This window comes from Sparus aurata, chromosome 5 (genome assembly GCF_900880675.1).
Source record: "Sparus aurata chromosome 5, fSpaAur1.1, whole genome shotgun sequence".
Lineage (NCBI taxonomy): Eukaryota > Metazoa > Chordata > Actinopteri > Spariformes > Sparidae > Sparus > Sparus aurata.
Window position 1 is genome coordinate 38,188,402 of NC_044191.1, and position 19,412 is coordinate 38,207,813.

General features: G+C 47.7%; 1 protein-coding gene across 1 annotated transcript; it reads left to right on the forward strand.

Annotated features, from left to right (window-relative positions):
• Window positions 1–1,960: 1,960 nt before the first annotated feature.
• Window positions 1,961–17,767, forward strand: selenbp1 (selenium binding protein 1). The gene is made up of 12 exons (XM_030416968.1): window positions 1,961–2,059; window positions 4,712–4,765; window positions 4,963–5,075; window positions 5,192–5,377; window positions 9,430–9,550; window positions 9,773–9,955; window positions 10,608–10,789; window positions 11,482–11,560; window positions 12,007–12,128; window positions 12,209–12,301; window positions 15,781–15,899; window positions 16,905–17,767. The coding sequence occupies exons 1-12, from the start codon at window positions 2,056–2,058 to the stop codon at window positions 17,065–17,067; spliced, it is 1,419 nt and encodes a 472-aa protein (XP_030272828.1). The 5' UTR covers window positions 1,961–2,055; the 3' UTR covers window positions 17,068–17,767.
• The last annotated feature ends 1,645 nt before the right edge of the window (window positions 17,768–19,412 follow it).

Here is a 19,412-nt window from a genome sequence, read left to right on the forward strand (position 1 = left end):
GGTAGTCCAACTTCCTGTCTGACTTTTCTCCAGGCACTCTGCTTTATTGTCCGGTCTCTGTATGCTAGAGATGGGATTTATGGCTCTTTGAGGGAAGCCGGATCTTGGTGAGCCGTTCAAGAAACTGGCTCATTTGACTGATTTTTAAATGTATTAAGTTTAAAGAAGCCAGCCTGGTGGTAACTCATTTTATCTTGGAAATAATCACGGGGAGGTATGATGGGGTGAGATCTGGAACAAAACTGTCCTCCTCCTGATTAAGCCCGCTGCAGCTGCTCTGCTCTCCGAGGCAGCAGGGCGGTCACGTGTTTGTTTATTTTTTTGTTTTTTTATGCAAAGGCAGCGTGCACAACTCAGGTGGCGTCATGCTATATTTACATATCTAATAAGCACCGTGCAGCTGGGCTGCTCCTCCCCATGTAACTTCTCTGTCCCACTCAGGGGAGGAGCAAAGGAGGAGCACACAGTGATATAAAAAATAAAAAATAAATGAATAAAAATGAACGGTTCCCAGGTGAAACTCGGATCCCATCGTTCATGTTAACAAGCCGTTCAATAGAATCGGTTCGTTCGTGAACGTCACAACACTACTGTATGCGTGTACGGCGGTATGGTGGCACAGAGCTCGGGAGCAGAACCGGAGCGCTGCTGTCGGCGCTGCAGCCCGGCTCGGAACGACAACAAGCCAGAAAAGCCAGCTGTTCTACTGTTGTGCTAACTGTGGCTAATGCTCCGTGCTCGGGCCCCCGGAGCTCATTAGCTCCGTACCATACTGCCGCGATCCATACGCAAAATGAGACCGGGCAATTTAATTTTAAAAAGAAGGTATTTGAACAACTCATGTTAGCAGTAGCACCTCCGGCGCGCCGCCGATCCCTGAGTGCGAGCTAACAGGAAGGCTTGAGGAGCGGTCCACCATTACTCTCCTGCCTGTTAGGTCGTTGTTTAAAAACCTTCTTTTTAGTAAACTCTGTGTACACAAACAATGTTCTCAATGCTCGTGTTCATGTGTAGAGACCCTGGTGATGCTACCAGCAAAGTTTCATGTTGTGTCGAGACTTCTTACTGTTTTAAACAGAGAGATTTTTAATGCTATTGTAAAAGTGCCCGTAGCACTCCCACTGAAAATTAGCTTGCCCGAAACTGGCACTTTAATAGGTAAGCTTCTTTATTTTTTGTGTGAAACCAAGTAAAATCTTTTTTTCACACTTTTCCTCATGAAAAAGCAAAAGCAGCTGGAACTTAGAAGCCTTCGACATGATTTAGTGAGTTTTACACGATTGACAACATGTGGCAGTCTTTTTGTAAAAAGCATTTTTAATGAACACTCAGTCGTTAACAGCAGTTCAGATAAAGTCACAAAGCTTCACTCGTGCTCCGAGTCAGATTTCAGACATGTTGTCCCTCAGCAGTGGACTTTTAACCTTTAACAACAATGACTGAAAAAGACTTTAACATCTGATTTTAACGATGATTTAATATCTGTGCTGTGGAGTTCTGATCCGGAACAGAAGCCGTCTGCTGTGATGTGTTGCAGCTGTCAGAGCTCGTCTGTTAATCAGCTGCAGACACAAGTTTCACTTCACTGAGACCAACAGGAGCAGGAAGCTGTCGGTCCTGCCAGCGTGACCAGATCAGCCACATACTGACATACATACATTTATACATATAGATGTATGTATGTATGTATGTACACAACAGAACCTGGAAACACACAACAATAAATTCTACATTCAAATATTATTTAGTAAACACGGCGACAGGCGAGGTCTCAGCTTCGTCCTTTAACAAAACATTTGTGGATGAAACAGAGAAATTAATTCAGAACCACATAAAGAATCTTTTTGATTTTATAACTTCATGAACATTATGTTTGGGCTTTAAAGGGTTAATATGCAGAATGTAGGGCCACAGTTTAACAACCGCCCCCCCCTCTCTGATTGGCTGTGTGCCGATATGAAGCAGTTTAACTCCGCCTCCTCAGTTCTGTTAGTGGACCTGGTCTGAGAGAGTCCAAACCGTCTGTCAGCAGGACCTGCAGGACCAGCCTCAGACATGGGTGAGTTCATTTTCATTATTTTAAATTTTATTTAATTATTTTAGAAATAGTTAAAAATAATGTGATTATTCGCTGTGACTCGGCTCTCTGCAGCTTCTGTTTGTATGATCCTCTGCAGCTCTGCAGTTTGTCTCAGCTGCTTAAATCCCACAGTTTTTCTCATGAGGTCTGGTTGGAGCAGAGCTGCAGCTGGCAGCAGGTCTCTGTTGTTGACCTTTGTTCTGGTTCCTGAGCTCAGTGTGAGCCTGAACAGAACTTTCCTGCAGCTGCACAGTCTCAGTCAGCTCAGAACAAACTAAAGGAGCAATCCATGTAACGCAAAGGACAGTTTAAGTTTTAACTGACGGACGTTTTTTTCTCTTCTTCTTTTTTTCTTTGCTGCTGATAAAAGCAGAGACTTTAATTACACGTCTGTCAGTTTGTGCAGAGAACTGTCAGAATAAATATGAATTATTCTGCAGGATTAGTAACATCAGGAAACATGAAATCATCTGAAAATGAACATTTGGCTTCAGGCGCTTCAATCAATAACTGATCAAAGAACCCTGAGTGGATTCCGCTCACCTGTCCTGCAGGTATACAGCGTGCTGCTCGTCACCGCCCTGAACCAGTTTGTGATTGTTGACTGTTTCTCAGAGGTCAGTTCAGTTAATGTTTGCAGTCGGCAGGTCGGTGGGCTCAGAGCGACTATTTATAATTAGAATAAATGCTGTCACAGCTCAATACAGCATTTATTCTAATTATAAACATTAATTACAATAACAACATTTCAGGAGAAAATGTAATAAAAACAGTTTCCGGCTGGATAGTTCTCAGCTTCAGTCTCACTAAACTTCAGTGTTTGTTTTATTCTTTAAAAAGAGAAAGTTTGAGACAAAACCACCTTCTAAATGCAGCTGCAGATCATTTTTCAACACTGTTTTGTTATAATCTTCTGTGGTCATTTGATTTATCATTTTTATGTTTTTCATATTTTGGTGCGTTCAAGGACTGTTTGACAAAAAGGAATTGAGACTTTTCTGTGTATAAACCAACTTCACAGCTGTGCAAAGGATCATGGGAACTGTGTGAGTGTGTGCGTGTGTGTGTGTGTGTGAGTGTGTGCGTGTCGGTGTGTGTGTGTGTGTGTGTGTGAGTGTGTGCGTGTGTGTGTGTGTGTGAGTGTGTGCGTGTCGGTGTGTGTGTGTGTGTGTGTGTGTGTGTGTTATATAACTGTGTAGGTTACATTAGTTCACTGTTGTCTCGGTTGGGTGATAAACTCTGGGGTCTGCAGCAGCTGCTGAATCGTTTCACTCACATGAATCATAATAACTCTTATCGACACGTTTACAGGCGGGTTATACTCAGATCAGTTATTAAAGATAAAACTGTTTGACTCGTTAAGCCCAGATCACATCAGTCCTGTTGGTCTGAAGATGTTCCTGATCACTTTTAAAGCTCCTCCTGGTTCAGTTCTGTCTGGTGCTTCTCTGTGAACCAGGACTCTGCTGGCTGGTCTCCAGTCCTGGTTCAGGACTAAAGGAGAGGAAGAAAATGATCCAGCAGAGAAACGACCAAATATCAGCACAGCATGAATCTGACAGAATCTCACCTCTGTGACCTCTGTGACCTCTGACCTCTGTGACCTCTGACCTCTGACACCTCTGTGACCTCTGACCTCTGACCTCTGTGACCTCTGACACCTCTGTGACCTCTGACACCTCTGTGACCTCTGACCTCTGTGACCTCTGTGACCTCTGACACCTCTGACACCTCTGTGACCTCTGACACCTCTGTAACCTCTGTGACCTCTGACACCTCTGTGACCTCTGACCTCTGACCTCTGTGACCTCTGACACCTCTGTGACCTCTGACACCTCTGTGACCTCTGTGACCTCTGACACCTCTGTGACCTCTGTGACCTCTGACACCTCTGTGACCTCTGACCTCTGTGACCTCTGACCTCTGAGACCTCTGTGACCTCTGTGACCTCTGACACCTCTGTGACCTCTGACACCTCCGACACCTCTGTGACCTCTGTGACCTCTGTGACCTCTGACACCTCTGACACCTCTGTGACCTCTGACACCTCTGAGACCTCTGTGACCTCTGACACCTCTGAGACCTCTGTGACCTCTGACCTCTGACACCTCTGTGACCTCTGACACCTCTGTGACCTCTGTGACCTCTGACCTCTGTGACCTCTGACACCTCTCTGACCTCTGTGACCTCTGACACCTCTGTGACCTCTGACACCTCTGTGACCTCTGACCTCTGACACCTCTGTGACCTCTGACACCTCTGTGACCTCTGACCTCTGACACCTCTGTGACCTCTGACACCTCTGTGACCTCTGTGACCTCTGACCTCTGTGACCTCTGACACCTCTCTGACCTCTGTGACCTCTGACACCTCTGTGACCTCTGACACCTCTGTGACCTCTGACCTCTGACACCTCTGTGACCTCTGACACCTCTCTGACCTCCTTGACCTCCTTGACCTCTGGCACCTCTGTGACCTCTGTGACCTCTGACACCTCTGTGACCTCTGACCTCTGACACCTCTGTGACCTCTGACACCTCTCTGACCTCCTTGACCTCTGGCACCTCTGGCACCTCTGTGACCTCTGTGACCTCTGACCTCTGTGACCTCTGACCTCTGTTGTGTTCTCAGCCAGCTGTTCAGGATGTGGTCCAGGATATCGCAGCCCGCTGGACGCCATGAAGGGTGAGTGTTTGTGTGTGTTTGAAATAATGTTTAGAGAGAAACAGAAGAAGAAGATTTGAGTCAGGTGATCAGATATGAATCAGCTGGCAGCTCATTAGCTTAACTTAGCATAAAGACTTGAAACATGGGAAACAGTTAGCCTGTCTCTGTCCACACAAACTCACTCTGCAAGAGTTTTATTGTTCTTCCTGTTGAAGGTCCACGGGAGGAGATCGTCTACCTGCCCTGCATCTACCGCAACACTGACATCCTCAAACCTGACTACCTTGCCACCGTGGACGTCGACCCGAAATCCTCTACCTACTGCAAGGTAGAACAAGGCGAATAATCAGCTGGGAGACGACCTTCTGCTCTAGTTTACCGTCTTCTTTGAGTGTAAATCAGTGATTTCTCTACGGTGGTGACCTTTGACCTCTACCCTCGCAGGTCATCCACCGGCTGCCAATGCCAAACCTCCGTGACGAGCTGCATCACTCCGGCTGGAACGCCTGCAGCAGCTGCTTTGGCGACGCCTCCAAGAAGAGAAACCGCCTGATTCTGCCATCGCTCATCTCATCCAGGATCTACGTGATTGACGTCGGGACGAATCCCAGAGCGCCGCAAATCCACAAGGTACAGACAGCACGCCAGAGCTGAATACAGGTCAGCCAATCAGAAACAATGAAGTCATCACTGCACACATGAGCGAGAGTCTCACAACTTGATGACACTAAACTGACGCAGGATCAGAATGCAACTGATTATCAGCTCGATGTTAGAGGACTGACGAGGAAACATTCAGCTCAGTGAATCTGACGGTCACTGCTCGTTTCTATGTTGAATCCACTTTTTCATCCTGGACGTGAATCACTGCAAGAAATTCCAACTTCACTTCCTGTGTGGAGGGAAACCTCACCTGTGAGCTGCAGGTAGAGCTGAGCACCAGTCGGGAGAAGCGATAATGACTTTACTGTGTCGTTATGTTCGTTGTAGTGGTCCAGTATATTAAATCTGTTTGGTAATATGCACAGCTGAAACAACTCAGAGTTGTACAGAGCAGAAAAACTGGAGAGGAGGAGGAGGAGGAGGAGGAAGGTTCATCCCGAGTTCAGACTGGATGATAAACACTCTTACAGCTAATCTTATAAACTTGGACTCACTGATGTGGGAAATAAAAGACCTCTGTTAAATAAATCAGAACGCAAACATGTCTGCTGGGTCAGCGTTTACTCATCAGCCAATCAGAATGTAATAAACCACTGAAGAAGAGAGGACGCTTACTGGTGGTGTCCTGGCAGCAGGATGGATAGATAGATAGATAGATAGATAGATAGATAACTTTATTCATCCCCGAGGGGAAATTAGGTCATCGTAGCCGCGGTACAATACAATCAGAAATACAAAATAATTGCAATATCGCAATTTAAAACACTATATACAATATACAATAAGATGCTTAGCAGTTCTAGATAAATATTAAATAATATTAAATATTGAGCAAAATGGAACTTAGTGGATTTGAAGGTGCAAGATAAAGAGAGAAAGGTGTATTTTTAATTACAGTCGTAGGATTTAAGTAAGAAGTCACTTAAATTATGTGAGTGTACTGCCTGGGCGCTGCTGTGAAGCGTTGTAGAGTCTGATGGCACCAGGTAGGAATGATTTCCTGTGCCGTTCTTTAAGGCAGCGAGGTTGAATGAGTCTGTTGCTGAAGCTGCTCTTAAGCTTGTCCCGGGTTTCGTGGAGGGGATGAGAGACATTGTCCATGATCACCAGCAGTTTTGCCAGCATCCTGTGCTCAGCCACCTTCCTCCAGGGAGACAAGTTTAGAGCCAACAACAGACCCTGCCTTCTTTATGAGTTTGTTTAGTCTGTTTGCGTCTTTTGCTTTGATGCCCGCACCCCAGGACACCACAGCGAAGAAAATGGTGCTCGCGACAACAGACTGATAGAACATCTGGAGCATCTGGTTGCAGACATTAAAGGACCTGAGCCTCCTCAGGAAGTAAAGCCGGCTCAGGCCCTTCTTGTAGACTACCTCCGTGTTTGCGGTCCACTCCAGTTTATCGTCCAGCACCACACTCAGGTACTTGTAAGAGTCCACAATGTTGATGTCTGTCCCACCGAGGCAGACTGGAGAGGGCGGGGCTTGTTCCTCCTGAAGTCCACCACCATCTCTATTGTCTTCGCCACGTTCAGCTGCAGGTGGTTCTCCTCACACCATTTGACAAAATTGCCGACCAGGTCCCTGAACTCATCCTCCCTCCCACCCTCTACACGCCCCACAATGGCCGTGTCATCAGAGAATTTCTGCAGATGACACGACTCAGTGCAGTACTGAAAATCTGCAGGTGGTGAAGAGGAGACAGCACAGTTCCCTGGGGGGCGCCGATGTTGCTGACACACAGTTCTGTAATCTCACATACTGAGGTCTGCCTGTCAGATAGTCATCGACCCATGTGACGAGAGGAGAATCCACCTGCATGTTCTCCAGTCTGGCCTTCAGCAGCTTGGGCTGGATGGTGTTAAAGGCGCTGGAGAAGTCGAAGAACATGACGCGGACAGCAGTGTTGGGTCTATCCAGGGAGTAGTGGGCTTCCTTCAGCAGGTAAATGAGTGCATCATCTACCCCAACATGGGGCTGATATGCAAATTGTAGGGGGTCCTGTGATGGGCACACTAGGGGTCTGAGGTGTGCAAGAACCAGCCTCTCCATGACCTTCATAATGTGAGAGGTCAGTGCAATCGGCCTGTAGTCATCCAGTGCCACAGGATGTCCTTTTTTGGGCACTGGAACAAGGCAGGATGTTTTCCAGAGCACTGGCACTCTCTGAAGGTGGAGGCTCAGGTTGAAGAGGTGCTGGAGAACTCCGCAGAGAGTTTGTAGGCAGCAGTGGGGGAAGTGCAAGGGTCCTGGGGGAGGGGTGTGTGAGAAAGTCTGTGGTGGGGGCAAGCAGGGAGGTGGGGGGTGGGGGAGGGGAGCAGGAGGTGGTGAAACCTAGTGTCTGCTGCGGGGGTTGGTGTGGGGTTGGTGTGGGGTTGTGGGGGGGTTGTGTCCAGAGGTGGTTGCTCGGGGGAGCAGCACGGGGGCTGCTGGGGGAGCTGGAGTCGAACCTGTTGAAAAACAGGTTAAACTCGTTCGCACATTGTTCGTTCCCCTCAGCTGTTCCTCCACCTTTCCTCTGGAAGCCAGTGATCTCACTCATCCCCCTCCATACATCCCTGATGTTATTGTTCTCCAGTTTGGATTCCAGTTTTCTCCTGTAGTTTTCCTTACTCTCCCTGATGCTGAGTTTTAGTTCTCTCTGAACACGCTTGAGTTCTGCATGGTCCCCTGACCTGAAGACCCTCTTTTTCGCGTTGAGTAGGATGAGACTGTTCAGGAAATCATTCAAGTCCTGTTGAGCAGTTTGCTTTGGTGATGTGTTTATTCAAAGAATACCGGTAAACTGGTGAGGAGCCGACGCACAGAGCGGGTCTGAGCCGCTGAGTTGACCCAGAGCAAATGAAACAGTAACATTTCATACAGTAAGAAGAAAGAATGGCAGATTCAATCAATAGGTAAACAAAAGGGGTGCAATGGGAGGTGGTCTGCTCTTTGGGGAGTGTGAACAGCGGGGGGTGGTACACAATTAACATAGTGATCAAATCAGGTCCAGACGTCTCTTGATCAACTGGTGTTATGCAAATGTGTATCTGCAGGGTGCAGGAGACAGACAGAAATCACCATTTAGGTCTGGAGGTTAAAGGGCTCTTTCCAGACGTCACTTCAAATCTGTATTTTCGTCCTCATGAGTCAGCACCTCCCAGTCCGAGGTCATGGTACTCCCCTCAGGTCGGGAAGAGGTCACAGATGAAGGAGTTCAAGTATCTTAGAGTCTTGTTCATCGGGCTTGGATCATCAAGCAGATATATACCACAACAGCACAACAGGGACATTGTTTTAGACTTTCCTCGCAGACACAAGACAACAGCCTCAGTCCTCAGCTGAGGTTCTGGTATTGGTTCCAGTTTGCTTGGTGGGTGGAGGAGATTTGCGAGACCTTGCTTACTTTGTTGCTAACCTGAGCCAGTCTTTAGTTAGTACCTCATGGTTCTAGGTTCTGATCCCAGAAGACTCCAGTGAGTAACACAAGGTTCTTGATTCCTATCCTAGTGAAACTCCATTGATCTTGACTCCACAGCAGTTAAGATCAGGAATGTAAATTGGGGCAGAACCGAGGACCCTAATTTATTTTGTGGAGTCTTACTGGAGTCAGAACATAGGACACCAAAATACTTCCCTGAGAATGGAGCTTTGTTTGTACTGGGAAGACCGCAGGGTTCTTGGTTCTGATGTCTGTAGGACTTCAGTCAGTAATGCAATGACTACAGTGCCAATCCAAATAAAACTCAAGCCAGCACTTGAAGGCTTCTAGGTTTCAATCCCACTAAGGCTCCAGTCAGCACAGCAGATCTGAAATCTTATTGGATCAGATCCAGGACCCTGATCAAATAAGGTAAAAATTACAAGATTCTTGTGGAAAGACCTCAGAACGTAGGGCTTTATGTAACTCTGTGTAACCTTTTTAGTCAGTTACACAAGGATCAGGTACCAGTACATAGGATTTTAGGTTGTAATCCAAGTAAAGCTGAAGCTGCTGCTGCTGATGACTTGTGTTGATGTTATATGACTGTGTCTTCAGATGGTGGAGCCTGTTGATCTGTACTATAAGTGTGGCCTGGCAAACCCTCACACCACCCACTGTCTTGGCAGCGGTCAGATCATGATCAGCTGTATGGGAGACCCTTCCGGCAACGGCAAAGGTGAGACCACCAGCAGACTGCATCATAAATCAGCCCATATGTTCAGATAGACCGGGCCTTAAGTAAAGAAATGTCAAAGGAACGGTCGATAATTAAAAAATCCTCTTCTTCAACTCGTCATGTAAACTATGACTATCCCTGTTTATTGTTGCCGTGGGTAACCCCTGTCGCAGCATCCTCTGGTGGACAGTTTCATTGTTACACCTGCTGTCATCCTCCCAGGTGGTTTCGTCTTGCTGGATGGTGAGACGTTCGAGGTGGTGGAGAACTGGGAACATCCGGGTGAAGCAGCGCCTTTTGGGTATGACTTCTGGTACCAGCCTCGACACAATGTGATGATCAGCACTGAATGGGGGGCACCCAAAGCTCTTGTTGGTGGATTTAATCCAGTCCATGTCAAAGAAGGTTAGTCAGCAGAAACATTTCAATGTCATTCCTCTTCTGATGTCACAGAAATATTATCAACATACTGCTATGCCAGACCCTCAAGGTTTACGTTCTGAACCCTGTCAGATTTATTGATCACAGTAACACAAGACACAGATTTATGATCCCAGTAAGACTCCAGTCTGTCACTGGAATCCAATCCTTTCCTTTCCTCTTTAGTCTGTGCCACAAGATTTTAAGTTTCTGTTTCACTAAGTCTCAGTTGTTATGCAGGTTTAGGATCTCAGTAAGATTCTGGTCGGGAACATCGGGCTCTACTCTATCATACCAGTAAGACTTCTGACAGAACCAGAGGGTTCAGGGTCGAATCACACTGAGACTATAATTAGTGTAACAGAGTTCTAGGTTGTCCTATCAGGAAGATTCAAGTTGGTATCGCAGGGTTCAAGATCCCAGTAAGACTTGAGTCTGTACCACAGGGTTCTCTCTTGCAATTCCAGTAAGGCTGCAGGGGGTTCATTAACTGAGAAGACTTCATTTGATTCAGGAAAGTAAAAGTCATTCAGCACATAGTTCTATAGCTGCCCACGACAATGTCCAGCTCTCTCCTGCACCTTTGGACAAATATCAGACCTCAGCTCATACGAGTTCACTGTTGTTGGTGTCCCAGGTCACTACGGCAGCGCCCTCCATGTTTGGGACTGGACTACCCACAGGAAGCTGCAGACACTCGATCTGGGTGAGGAGGGTGGGATTCCCCTGGAGGTCCGATTCCTCCATGACCCCAGCGCCACCGAGGGCTATGTGGGATGTGCTCTGCGAGGAACAGTCTTCAGATTCTACAAAACACCCGTCAGTATCACAGGTTCTAGATCCCAGTAAGGTGTGCTTTGGAGGTAACTGAGCAAATGATTATGGGTGATACTTCTGGTGCTCGGTAGAAATGAACATTAGTAACAAATTATGACCTTAACTGACGCACCAGCAGCACTTTCAAGGCTTCAGAAGTGTAAGCTATGTGAGCTAAGCAATAATTATAGTGTTGGTGGCATTTACTTGATAAAGAGACTAACCTCGATCTTAAATGTCAATACAGAACTCAAGGACAACATTTGTGTTCCAAGCTTTTCAAATGACTCAAACAAGCAATCACAAAACAAATATGTGACCACAGGTGATATGAGGCCTAGCATCAGCATCATTAGCCAGTTCAGCTAGTGAGATCTTTGGAGTTAGTCATACGGCGTACCAGTAACTCTACCAAACAGGCCGACTGCCGGATCCAGTTCAGTGACAGGATGCCCAGAAAGTTGATGCAAGGTATCATATGGGCCAGAAATAAGGTGGATAGTCGGTACCACAGGGTTTGTAATGGACACTGGGTCTTTATAGAGCTCTGTTGATTCATGATCAGTTGTGATGATACGTTTTCAAACTAATTTCTTGAACTTCAGACTGGTTTCTCTTAGTTACGGGACCTCAGTACAGGTCCGACCCAGACATGACCCGACCTCAGAGTGACCAAGGAATCTGTGTGTTCTCAGAAAGGTGACTGGAATGTAGAGAAGGTGATCAGTGTTCCCTGTAAGAAGGTGGAAGGATGGGTTCTGCCAGAGATGCCAAGTAAGACTGTCTGTCTGACTGTCTGTCTGACTGTCTGTCTGACTGTCTGTCTGTGTGTCTGACTGTCTGTCTAACTAACTGTGTGTATGTCTGTCTGACTGTCTGACTGTGTGTCTGACTGTCTGTCTAACTAACTGTGTGTATGTCTGTCTGACTGTCTGACTGTCTGTGTGTCTGACTGTCTGTCTAACTAACTGTGTGTCTGTCTTAGCTTAGTGGGTAGAGCTCGCATCCCATGTGCCGAGGCTCTGCAGCGGACCCAGGTTCGACTCCCGGCCCGGGTCCCTTTGCTGCGTGTCACTCTCCCTCTCTCTCCCTGTTTCCTGTCATATCTTCAGCTGTACTATCAATAAAGCCATAAAAGGCCAAAAAATATTTAAAAAAAACAAAAAAAAAACTGTGTGTCTGTCTGTCTGACTGTCTGTCTTGCCTGTCTCTCTCTGCAGGTCTGATCACAGACATTCTGATCTCATTGGACGACCGTTTCCTTTACTTCAGTAATTGGCTGCACGGTGATATCAGACAGTATGACATCACGGACAGGAGGAACCCAAGATTGGTTGGCCAGGTCTGAATGTTATGACATCTTTCTAGTGATAAACAGGTGAGAGCTCAGGGTGAGACAGCTAACCTGTCTGTCTCCTTCAGGTGTTCGTGGGAGGAAGTGTCATCAATGATGGTCCGGTCAGAGTCCTGGAAGACCCGGAGAACCAGCCGCAGCCCCGCCCACGCATCATCCAGGTACCAGGGATGGGAGGCAGAGAGATAGGCAGTGAGACAGGAGGTAGAGAGAGAGGAGGCAGTAGCCCTTTTTAGATAGAAAAGGCGGCACATTTGCTCCAAGGTAAGGACGGCAATGTGCTGGCCTGTCTTTCTGAAATGGAGGCTTAATATTCCTCCTTTTCCAAAAGCCGCCTCTGAGGTAGGCGTAGACATGTGACGTGACGTGAAGCTCGAAGTTGGGCTGTGAACAGTGACAACGCATTTGTCTTCAAAATAAGAGCTTTACATTGCACCATTGGGTTCTTAGCGGGGGGCTTTTAATTTGAAAGTAGCGACCGTTCCTAGCTTGCCGATGAAGTGATGGATTGACTGTTGTGATCAGCTGTTTCCTGGTTTTAAAACTCCCCGGCTGTGGGTCGTACAACAGTGCAGGTCACTGACACCTCCGCCCACCTCACGCAGAGGCCAGCACATTGCCGCCACGTTTTTAGATAGCAGGCGAGGCGGAAATAAGTGTACCCTCCGAGGCGGAAAATCGGCGGACCACAACAGACCCCCAATTTGTCAGCCTCTGTCTAAAACTGCGGACCGAGCCGCCAAAAGGACGGGCAAATTGGCGGCTTGGCGCCCTGTCTAAAAACGGCTAGTGAGACAGGAGGTAGAGAGACAGGCAGTTAGACAGGAGGTGGAGAGACTCCCCGCCTGACCAGCTTTTCCAACCTGGAGAGGTCTGCCTTTGTTGTGCTCCCGCCCCAGCACACCACAGCGTAGGAGAAAACGCTGGCGACCACAGACTGGTAGAACATCCACATGAGCTTCCTGCAGATGTTGAAGGATCGCAGCCTCCTCAGGAAGTACATCCTGCTCTGAGCCTTCTTGTACAGCTGCTTTGTGTTGTTTGTCCAGTCCAGCTTGTTGTCCAGCCACAGCCCAAGATATTTGTTGGTCTCCACGACCTCCACCTCCTCTGCTCCTAACAGAACTGGTCTGGGTCTGGGTCTGTCCCTCCCAAAGTCAATAACCAGTTCTTTAGTCTTTGAGGTGTTGAGCTGCAGGTTGTTTGTGTGGCACCAGACAACAAAGTTCCTTACCAGGCTTCTGTATTCCTCCTCTTCATCGTCTCTGATACACCCCATGATTGCCGTGTCATCTGCGAACTTCTGGATGTGACACGTATCAGAGTTGTAGCAGAAGTCCACTGTGTACGGAGTGAAGAGGAGGGGGGACAGCACAGTCCCCTGTGGAGCTCCTATGCTGCTGATCACAGTGTCAGACGTGATGTCCTTCAGCCTGACATACTGCGGTCTGTTGGTGAGGTAGCTGGAAATCCAAACAGCCAGGCCGGTCTACTTGCATTCTGATGAGTTTTTCCTGGAGTAAAAGGGGCTGGATGGTATTAAAGGCACTCAAAAAGTCCAGGAAGAGGATTCTGACTGTGCTGCTTCCCTTGTCCAGATGCAAGTGGGCTCGGTGTAGAAGGTAGAGGATGGCATCCTCCACACCGATCTCTGCCCGGTAGGCGAACTGAAGACTGTCCTCAGCGTGCTGTACCTGGGGCCTAAGGAGGTTGAGGAAGAGCCGCTCCAGGGTCTTCATCAGATGTGATGTGAGTGCAACCGGTTGAAAGTCATTCAACTCGCTGGGCCGGTTCTTCTTTGGAACTGGAACGATGCAGGATGTCTTCCAGAGGGTGGGCACTGCAGGCTCATGTTGAAGACCCGTTAAAGCGGTTCAGCAGCGCAGGTCTTGAGGAGACAGAGACACACATTGTCTGGTCCTGCTGCTTTCCGGGGCCGGAGCTTCCTCAGTTCTCCTCTCACCTGGTCAGCTGTGATGCAGGGAGGAGGCTGTGAGGCTGCAGTGAGGGTGGGGTGGAGTGGCTGAACCTATTGAAGAAGTTGTTCAGGTCGTTTGCTCTCTCCACACCCTCCCCCTTTGTGCTGGTCCTTGCTTTCTGGCCTTTGATGGTTTTTCGCCTTCCCAGACCTCCGTCATGTTGTTCTCCCTCAGCTTCTGCTCCACTTTCTCCCTGTAGGAGTCTTTTGCCTCCCTCAGGCAACGTTTCACCTCCCGCTGTGCTGCTTTCATCTCCTCTTTGTCTTTTGTCCTGAAGGCCTTTTTCTTCTTGTTGAGGACAGCCTTGACTCTCTGTGTTACCCATGGTTTGTTATTTGAGTAATACTGAACAGTCTTGGTGGGGGCAACCACGTCTACACAGAAGCTGAGATAGTCTGTGAGACAGTGAGTCATCCCCTCAATGTCCTCATCATGTGCACCCAGCAGCACATCCCAGTCCCTGGTGTTGTAGCAGTCCCTCAGGGCCTCCTCTGCTTCAGGAGTCCATCTCCTGATGGAGCGAGTGGTGACAGCCTGCCTTTGGACCAGGGGGGTGTACTGGGGCTGTGTGTACACCACGTTGTGGTCTCATTTGCTCAGTGGGGGGAGGGCGGTGACTCTGTATGCTTCCTTAACGTTGGCATACAGTAAGTCAATCGTCCTGTTCTTCCTGGTGGGGCAGTTGACAACCTGGTGAAAAGCAGCCAGGGTAGAGTCCAGGGTGACATGACTGAAGTCTCCAGATATTATTATGAAGGCCTCAGGATGTTGCATCTGCAGCCGTGCTGTGACGCTGTGTGTCCTTTCACAGGCAGCGGCCGCATCCACTCTCAGAGGAATGTAAACACAGAGGGTGATCACGTGACTGAACTCCCTCGGTAGATAGTATGGCCGCAGGCTAACGGCCAGCAGCTCCAGATGAGGGCAACACAAAACCATCTTCACGGTGACATGGCCGGGGTTACACCACGGGTTGTTGATATGTATGATGAGTCCCCACCTTTGTTTTTGCCATATGCCTTCGCATCCCTGATGGCTCTCACTGCTGTAACTCCCCGCAGGTCCACGTTAGCATCCGGTATGCTATCTTTTAGCCATGTCTCCGTCAGAATGAACAAGCTGCACTCACGGTAGATCCGCTGGTTCTCCAAAGTGGCCAGATCGTCCATCTTATTTGGCAGTGAGTTGACGTTGCCCGTAACCATGGAGGGAATCGATGGTTTGAAGCACCTCTGGTTGTCCGCTAGCATAGCCTTTAGCTTAGCCCCAGCCTCGGTATCTCCTCCGCAGCTCCGCTGGGATGTTGTGTCTCTGTCCAGGTGTGCTCGTCCCAAGAGCCAGCAACTCTTCTCCAGAATAAACGAGAGAGCTGACTCCCGTGTATCTTTTAGAGTCCGCTGTATCCACAGGATACATGTCAAATCCTTTGTGAAAAGTAGAATATTTAAAAGAGCTGAAAGGGTCTCTCACTACCTGTCTCTCTCTCTTACCCCTACCTGTCTCTCTCTCTTACCACCACCTGTCTCTCTCTCTTTACCCTACCTGTCTCTCTCTCTTACCACCACCTGTCTCTCTCTCTTTACCCTACCTGTCTCTCTCTTTCACTACCTGTCTCTCTCTTTCACTACCTGTCTCTCTCTCTCCACCTGTCCGTCTCTCAGGGGAAGCGTGTCCCTGGTGGTCCTCAGATGTTACAGCTCAGTTTGGATGGACGGAGACTTTATGTGACAACGTCTCTCTACAGCGGCTGGGACAAACAGTTCTACCCCGACATGATCCGGTCAGTACTGTCACTGCTGCAGTACTGTCACTACTGCAGTACTGTCACTGCTGCAGTACTCTCACTGCTGCAGTACTGTCACTGCTGCAGTACTGTCACTACTGCAGTACTGTCACTGCTGCAGTACTCTCACTACTGCAGTACTGTCACTGCTGCAGTACTGTCACTACTGCAGTACTGTCACTACTGCAGTACTCTCACTACTGCAGTACTGTCACTGCTGCAGTACTCTCACTGCTGCAGTACTGTCACTGCTGCAGTACTCTCACTGCTGCAGTACTGTCACTGCTGCAGTACTCTCACTGCTGCAGTACTCTCACTGCTGCAGTACTGTCACTGCTGCAGTACTCTCACTACTGCAGTACTGTCACTGCTGCAGTACTCTCACTGCTGCAGTACTGTCACTGCTGCAGTACTCTCACTACTGCAGTACTCTCACTGCTGCAGTACTGTCACTGCTGCAGTACTGTCACTACTGCAGTACTGTCACTGCTGCAGTACTGTCACTCCTGCAGTACTGTCACTGCTGCAGTACTCTCACTGCTGCAGTACTGTCACTGCTGCAGTACTCTCACTGCTGCAGTACTCTCACTGCTGCAGTACTCTCACTGCTGCAGTACTCTCACTACTGCAGTACTGTCACTGCTGCAGTACTGTCACTACTGCAGTACTCTCACTGCTGCAGTACTGTCACTGCTGCAGTACTCTCACTGCTGCAGTACTCTCACTGCTGCAGTACTGTCACTACTGCAGTACTCTCACTACTGCAGTACTGTCACTACTGCAGTACTGTCACTGCTGCAGTACTCTCACTGCTGCAGTACTGTCACTGCTGCAGTACTGTCACTGCTGCAGTACTCTCACTGCTGCAGTACTATTACTATTATAACTGACACCTGATCACTGCATGGCCAAAACTTTGTGGACAGCCTGACACCCCGTTGTGACATGTTTAATGAACCCTCCTGTCTGTCTCTCTGTCCTCCTGTCTGTCTGCGTATACAGGGAGGGCTCAGTGATGATGCAGATTGATGTGGACTCAGTCACTGGAGGTCTCTCTGTGAATGAAAACTTCCTTGTGGATTTTGGTAAAGAGCCCGACGGTCCAGCTCTGGCCCACGAAGTCCGATATCCTGGAGGAGACTGTACGTCCGACATATGGCTGTGAAAACCTCCGAGTCCACACCGAGGAGGATCCGAGAGTGAAAGAGTCCAATCACACACAGTTCCAGAACCAGACCAAATCTCGACCCACACGTGACCACGTTAAAACAAACCCACCGACCTGGGAGAAGTGTCAGCTTATCAACCACATTATGATTAATCACTGTCACATGATTGATAGTTATTAACCACCTCACATTATTGATTATTATCAATTAATCACTGTCATATTATTGATTGTTATTAATTAATCACCTCACATTATTGATTGTTATTAATTAATCACTGTCACATTATTGAAAAAAATGTTTTTTATCTCTTTATCTCTTTAATGTTGAAGAATTTTACATTTTAAATGTTCAGATATTTGTTGATCCATATTGCATGCAGAGTCTGAAGGTGCAGAGTAACTGGAGAATGTAATGGAGTAAAAGTATAAAGTAGCAGAAACTGGAGATATTTGAGTAAATACCTGAAAGTTGTAAAGTACTTGAGTAAATGTGCTTAGTTACATTCCACTGCTGCCGTGTGAAGTGAGGGGACATGAACATTCCTGTGAGTGAGATTCAGGTAACAAACGGACCAATCAGCTTTCAGCCTGATGCTCAGGTGCATCATGGCCCACCCGTTGACCTGTCGGCCTCTGCAGCGCCTCCTGCTGGTCAAACTCTCAACATGTTTCAATAAAGGTTACCTTGATTCTCCGTCTGTGTCATCGTCTCACCTGCACATTAATAACGTTGCTTCAGTCTTTTTTTCCAGTCGTACAGTAGATCACAACATGTCTGTCTGATGGTACAGTCAGGTGCCACAGGTGAGTCTTCAGAAGGTTAACAGTCTGTGGATGTCTCTCATCTTTATCTCAGGAATAATACATACCAACATACAACATATAATTAATAAAGTAACGTTCACAGTGCCATAAAAAAAGGAAGTTCTGCATTTCATTCATATCAAATGAATCAGTCAGACAGTGTGTGGCAATTTATTCAGGAACCGTCTGCTTCCAGTTGTAATAATGCAGTTGTGTGCTCCGTGTTGTAAACCTCTTGGATTCTTTCCCTCCATTGTGTAATTGTTGGGGGCGTGGCTTCAGCCAGGAGGCTTGGTCACCTGATTAAAAGTGGGACTCTCAGAAAACATGTTTGGCTGTTGAGCTGAGAAAACCTTTACACACACCTTTATTATCAGTGTTCTCAAACCTTTGGACTGTCTCAGAGTGTGTGTGTGTGTGTGTGTGTGTGTGTGTGCGTGCGTGTGTGTGCGTGTGTGTGTGTTCGTGTGTGTGTGTGTGTGCGTGTTCGTGTGTGTGTGTGCGTGTGTGTGTGCGTGCGTGTGTGTGTGTGTGTGTGCGTGTGTGTGTGTTCGTGTGTGTGTGTGCGTGTGTGTGTGTTCGTGTGTGTGTGTGTGTGTGTGTGTGTGTGTGCGTGCGTGTGTGTGTGTGTGTGTGTGTGTGTGTGTGTTCTGAGCTGTTGTTCCTCCGTTATAAATGGAGTTCTAAAGTTTCTCGTTCTGATTTTCCATCCACATTCTTTCCAGTTCTGACTGCTGGTTAATCTGTGACCACATGAAGTCTCCCACTGCTCATCTGGATTATTGTGATCATTTCTAGTTCCCATTTTTTCTTTAATATCCAAGTCATTTTCTTTTATTTTATCTTGTAAATATGTGACATGAACTTTATTTTCACTGTTCCTTCAGGCGTTGGGATAAAGAAGGGTTGTATTTTGGCTGGTGAGGAGCTTCTCCGGTTCTTCATGACGATGTTAGTTGTGTCTCATTTGTACCTGAAGAAGTCTTGGTTTTGTAAATCATATTTCTCTTTGAGCTGTTCAAATGATCTCCGTCAAACAGCTGGTCCAAAACCACTGGATCCCGTTTCCTTCCATTTCAGAATGGCTGGCTGGGGGACTCACAGCCGTTTGCTATCGTCATGGTTCTGGAAGTGGTCGTGGGAAGTTGAACATATTCTTAGAGTGTTTTTAGTCATGACATTGGCAGCCTTCTTTTCCTCCATATATCTGGATTCAAGAATGGGATTGAATCCAACAGCAAATCTGGGCATCGCTCGGCTCCAGTCCCCCTCACAGTGTCAGTGTCTCTGCCTCTGCTGTCTTTTGGGCTGAGTAGTCTTTTTTAGTCTGGGTCGCTTGCCTTGCCAAATAAATCTGGACAGCCATTTATCCAATATAGTAAAGGTGGAGACAGGAACATGGTCCATAGTGACTGAAGGAGAAAGAGGTTCATTCTTATGGTTTCTGTTCTTCCGATCCAGGAGAGCGGCAGGATGCTTTTATGTGGCCCATCAATGTTCCATAGTTGGCTTTAAACAATCCTGATATGTCTGTC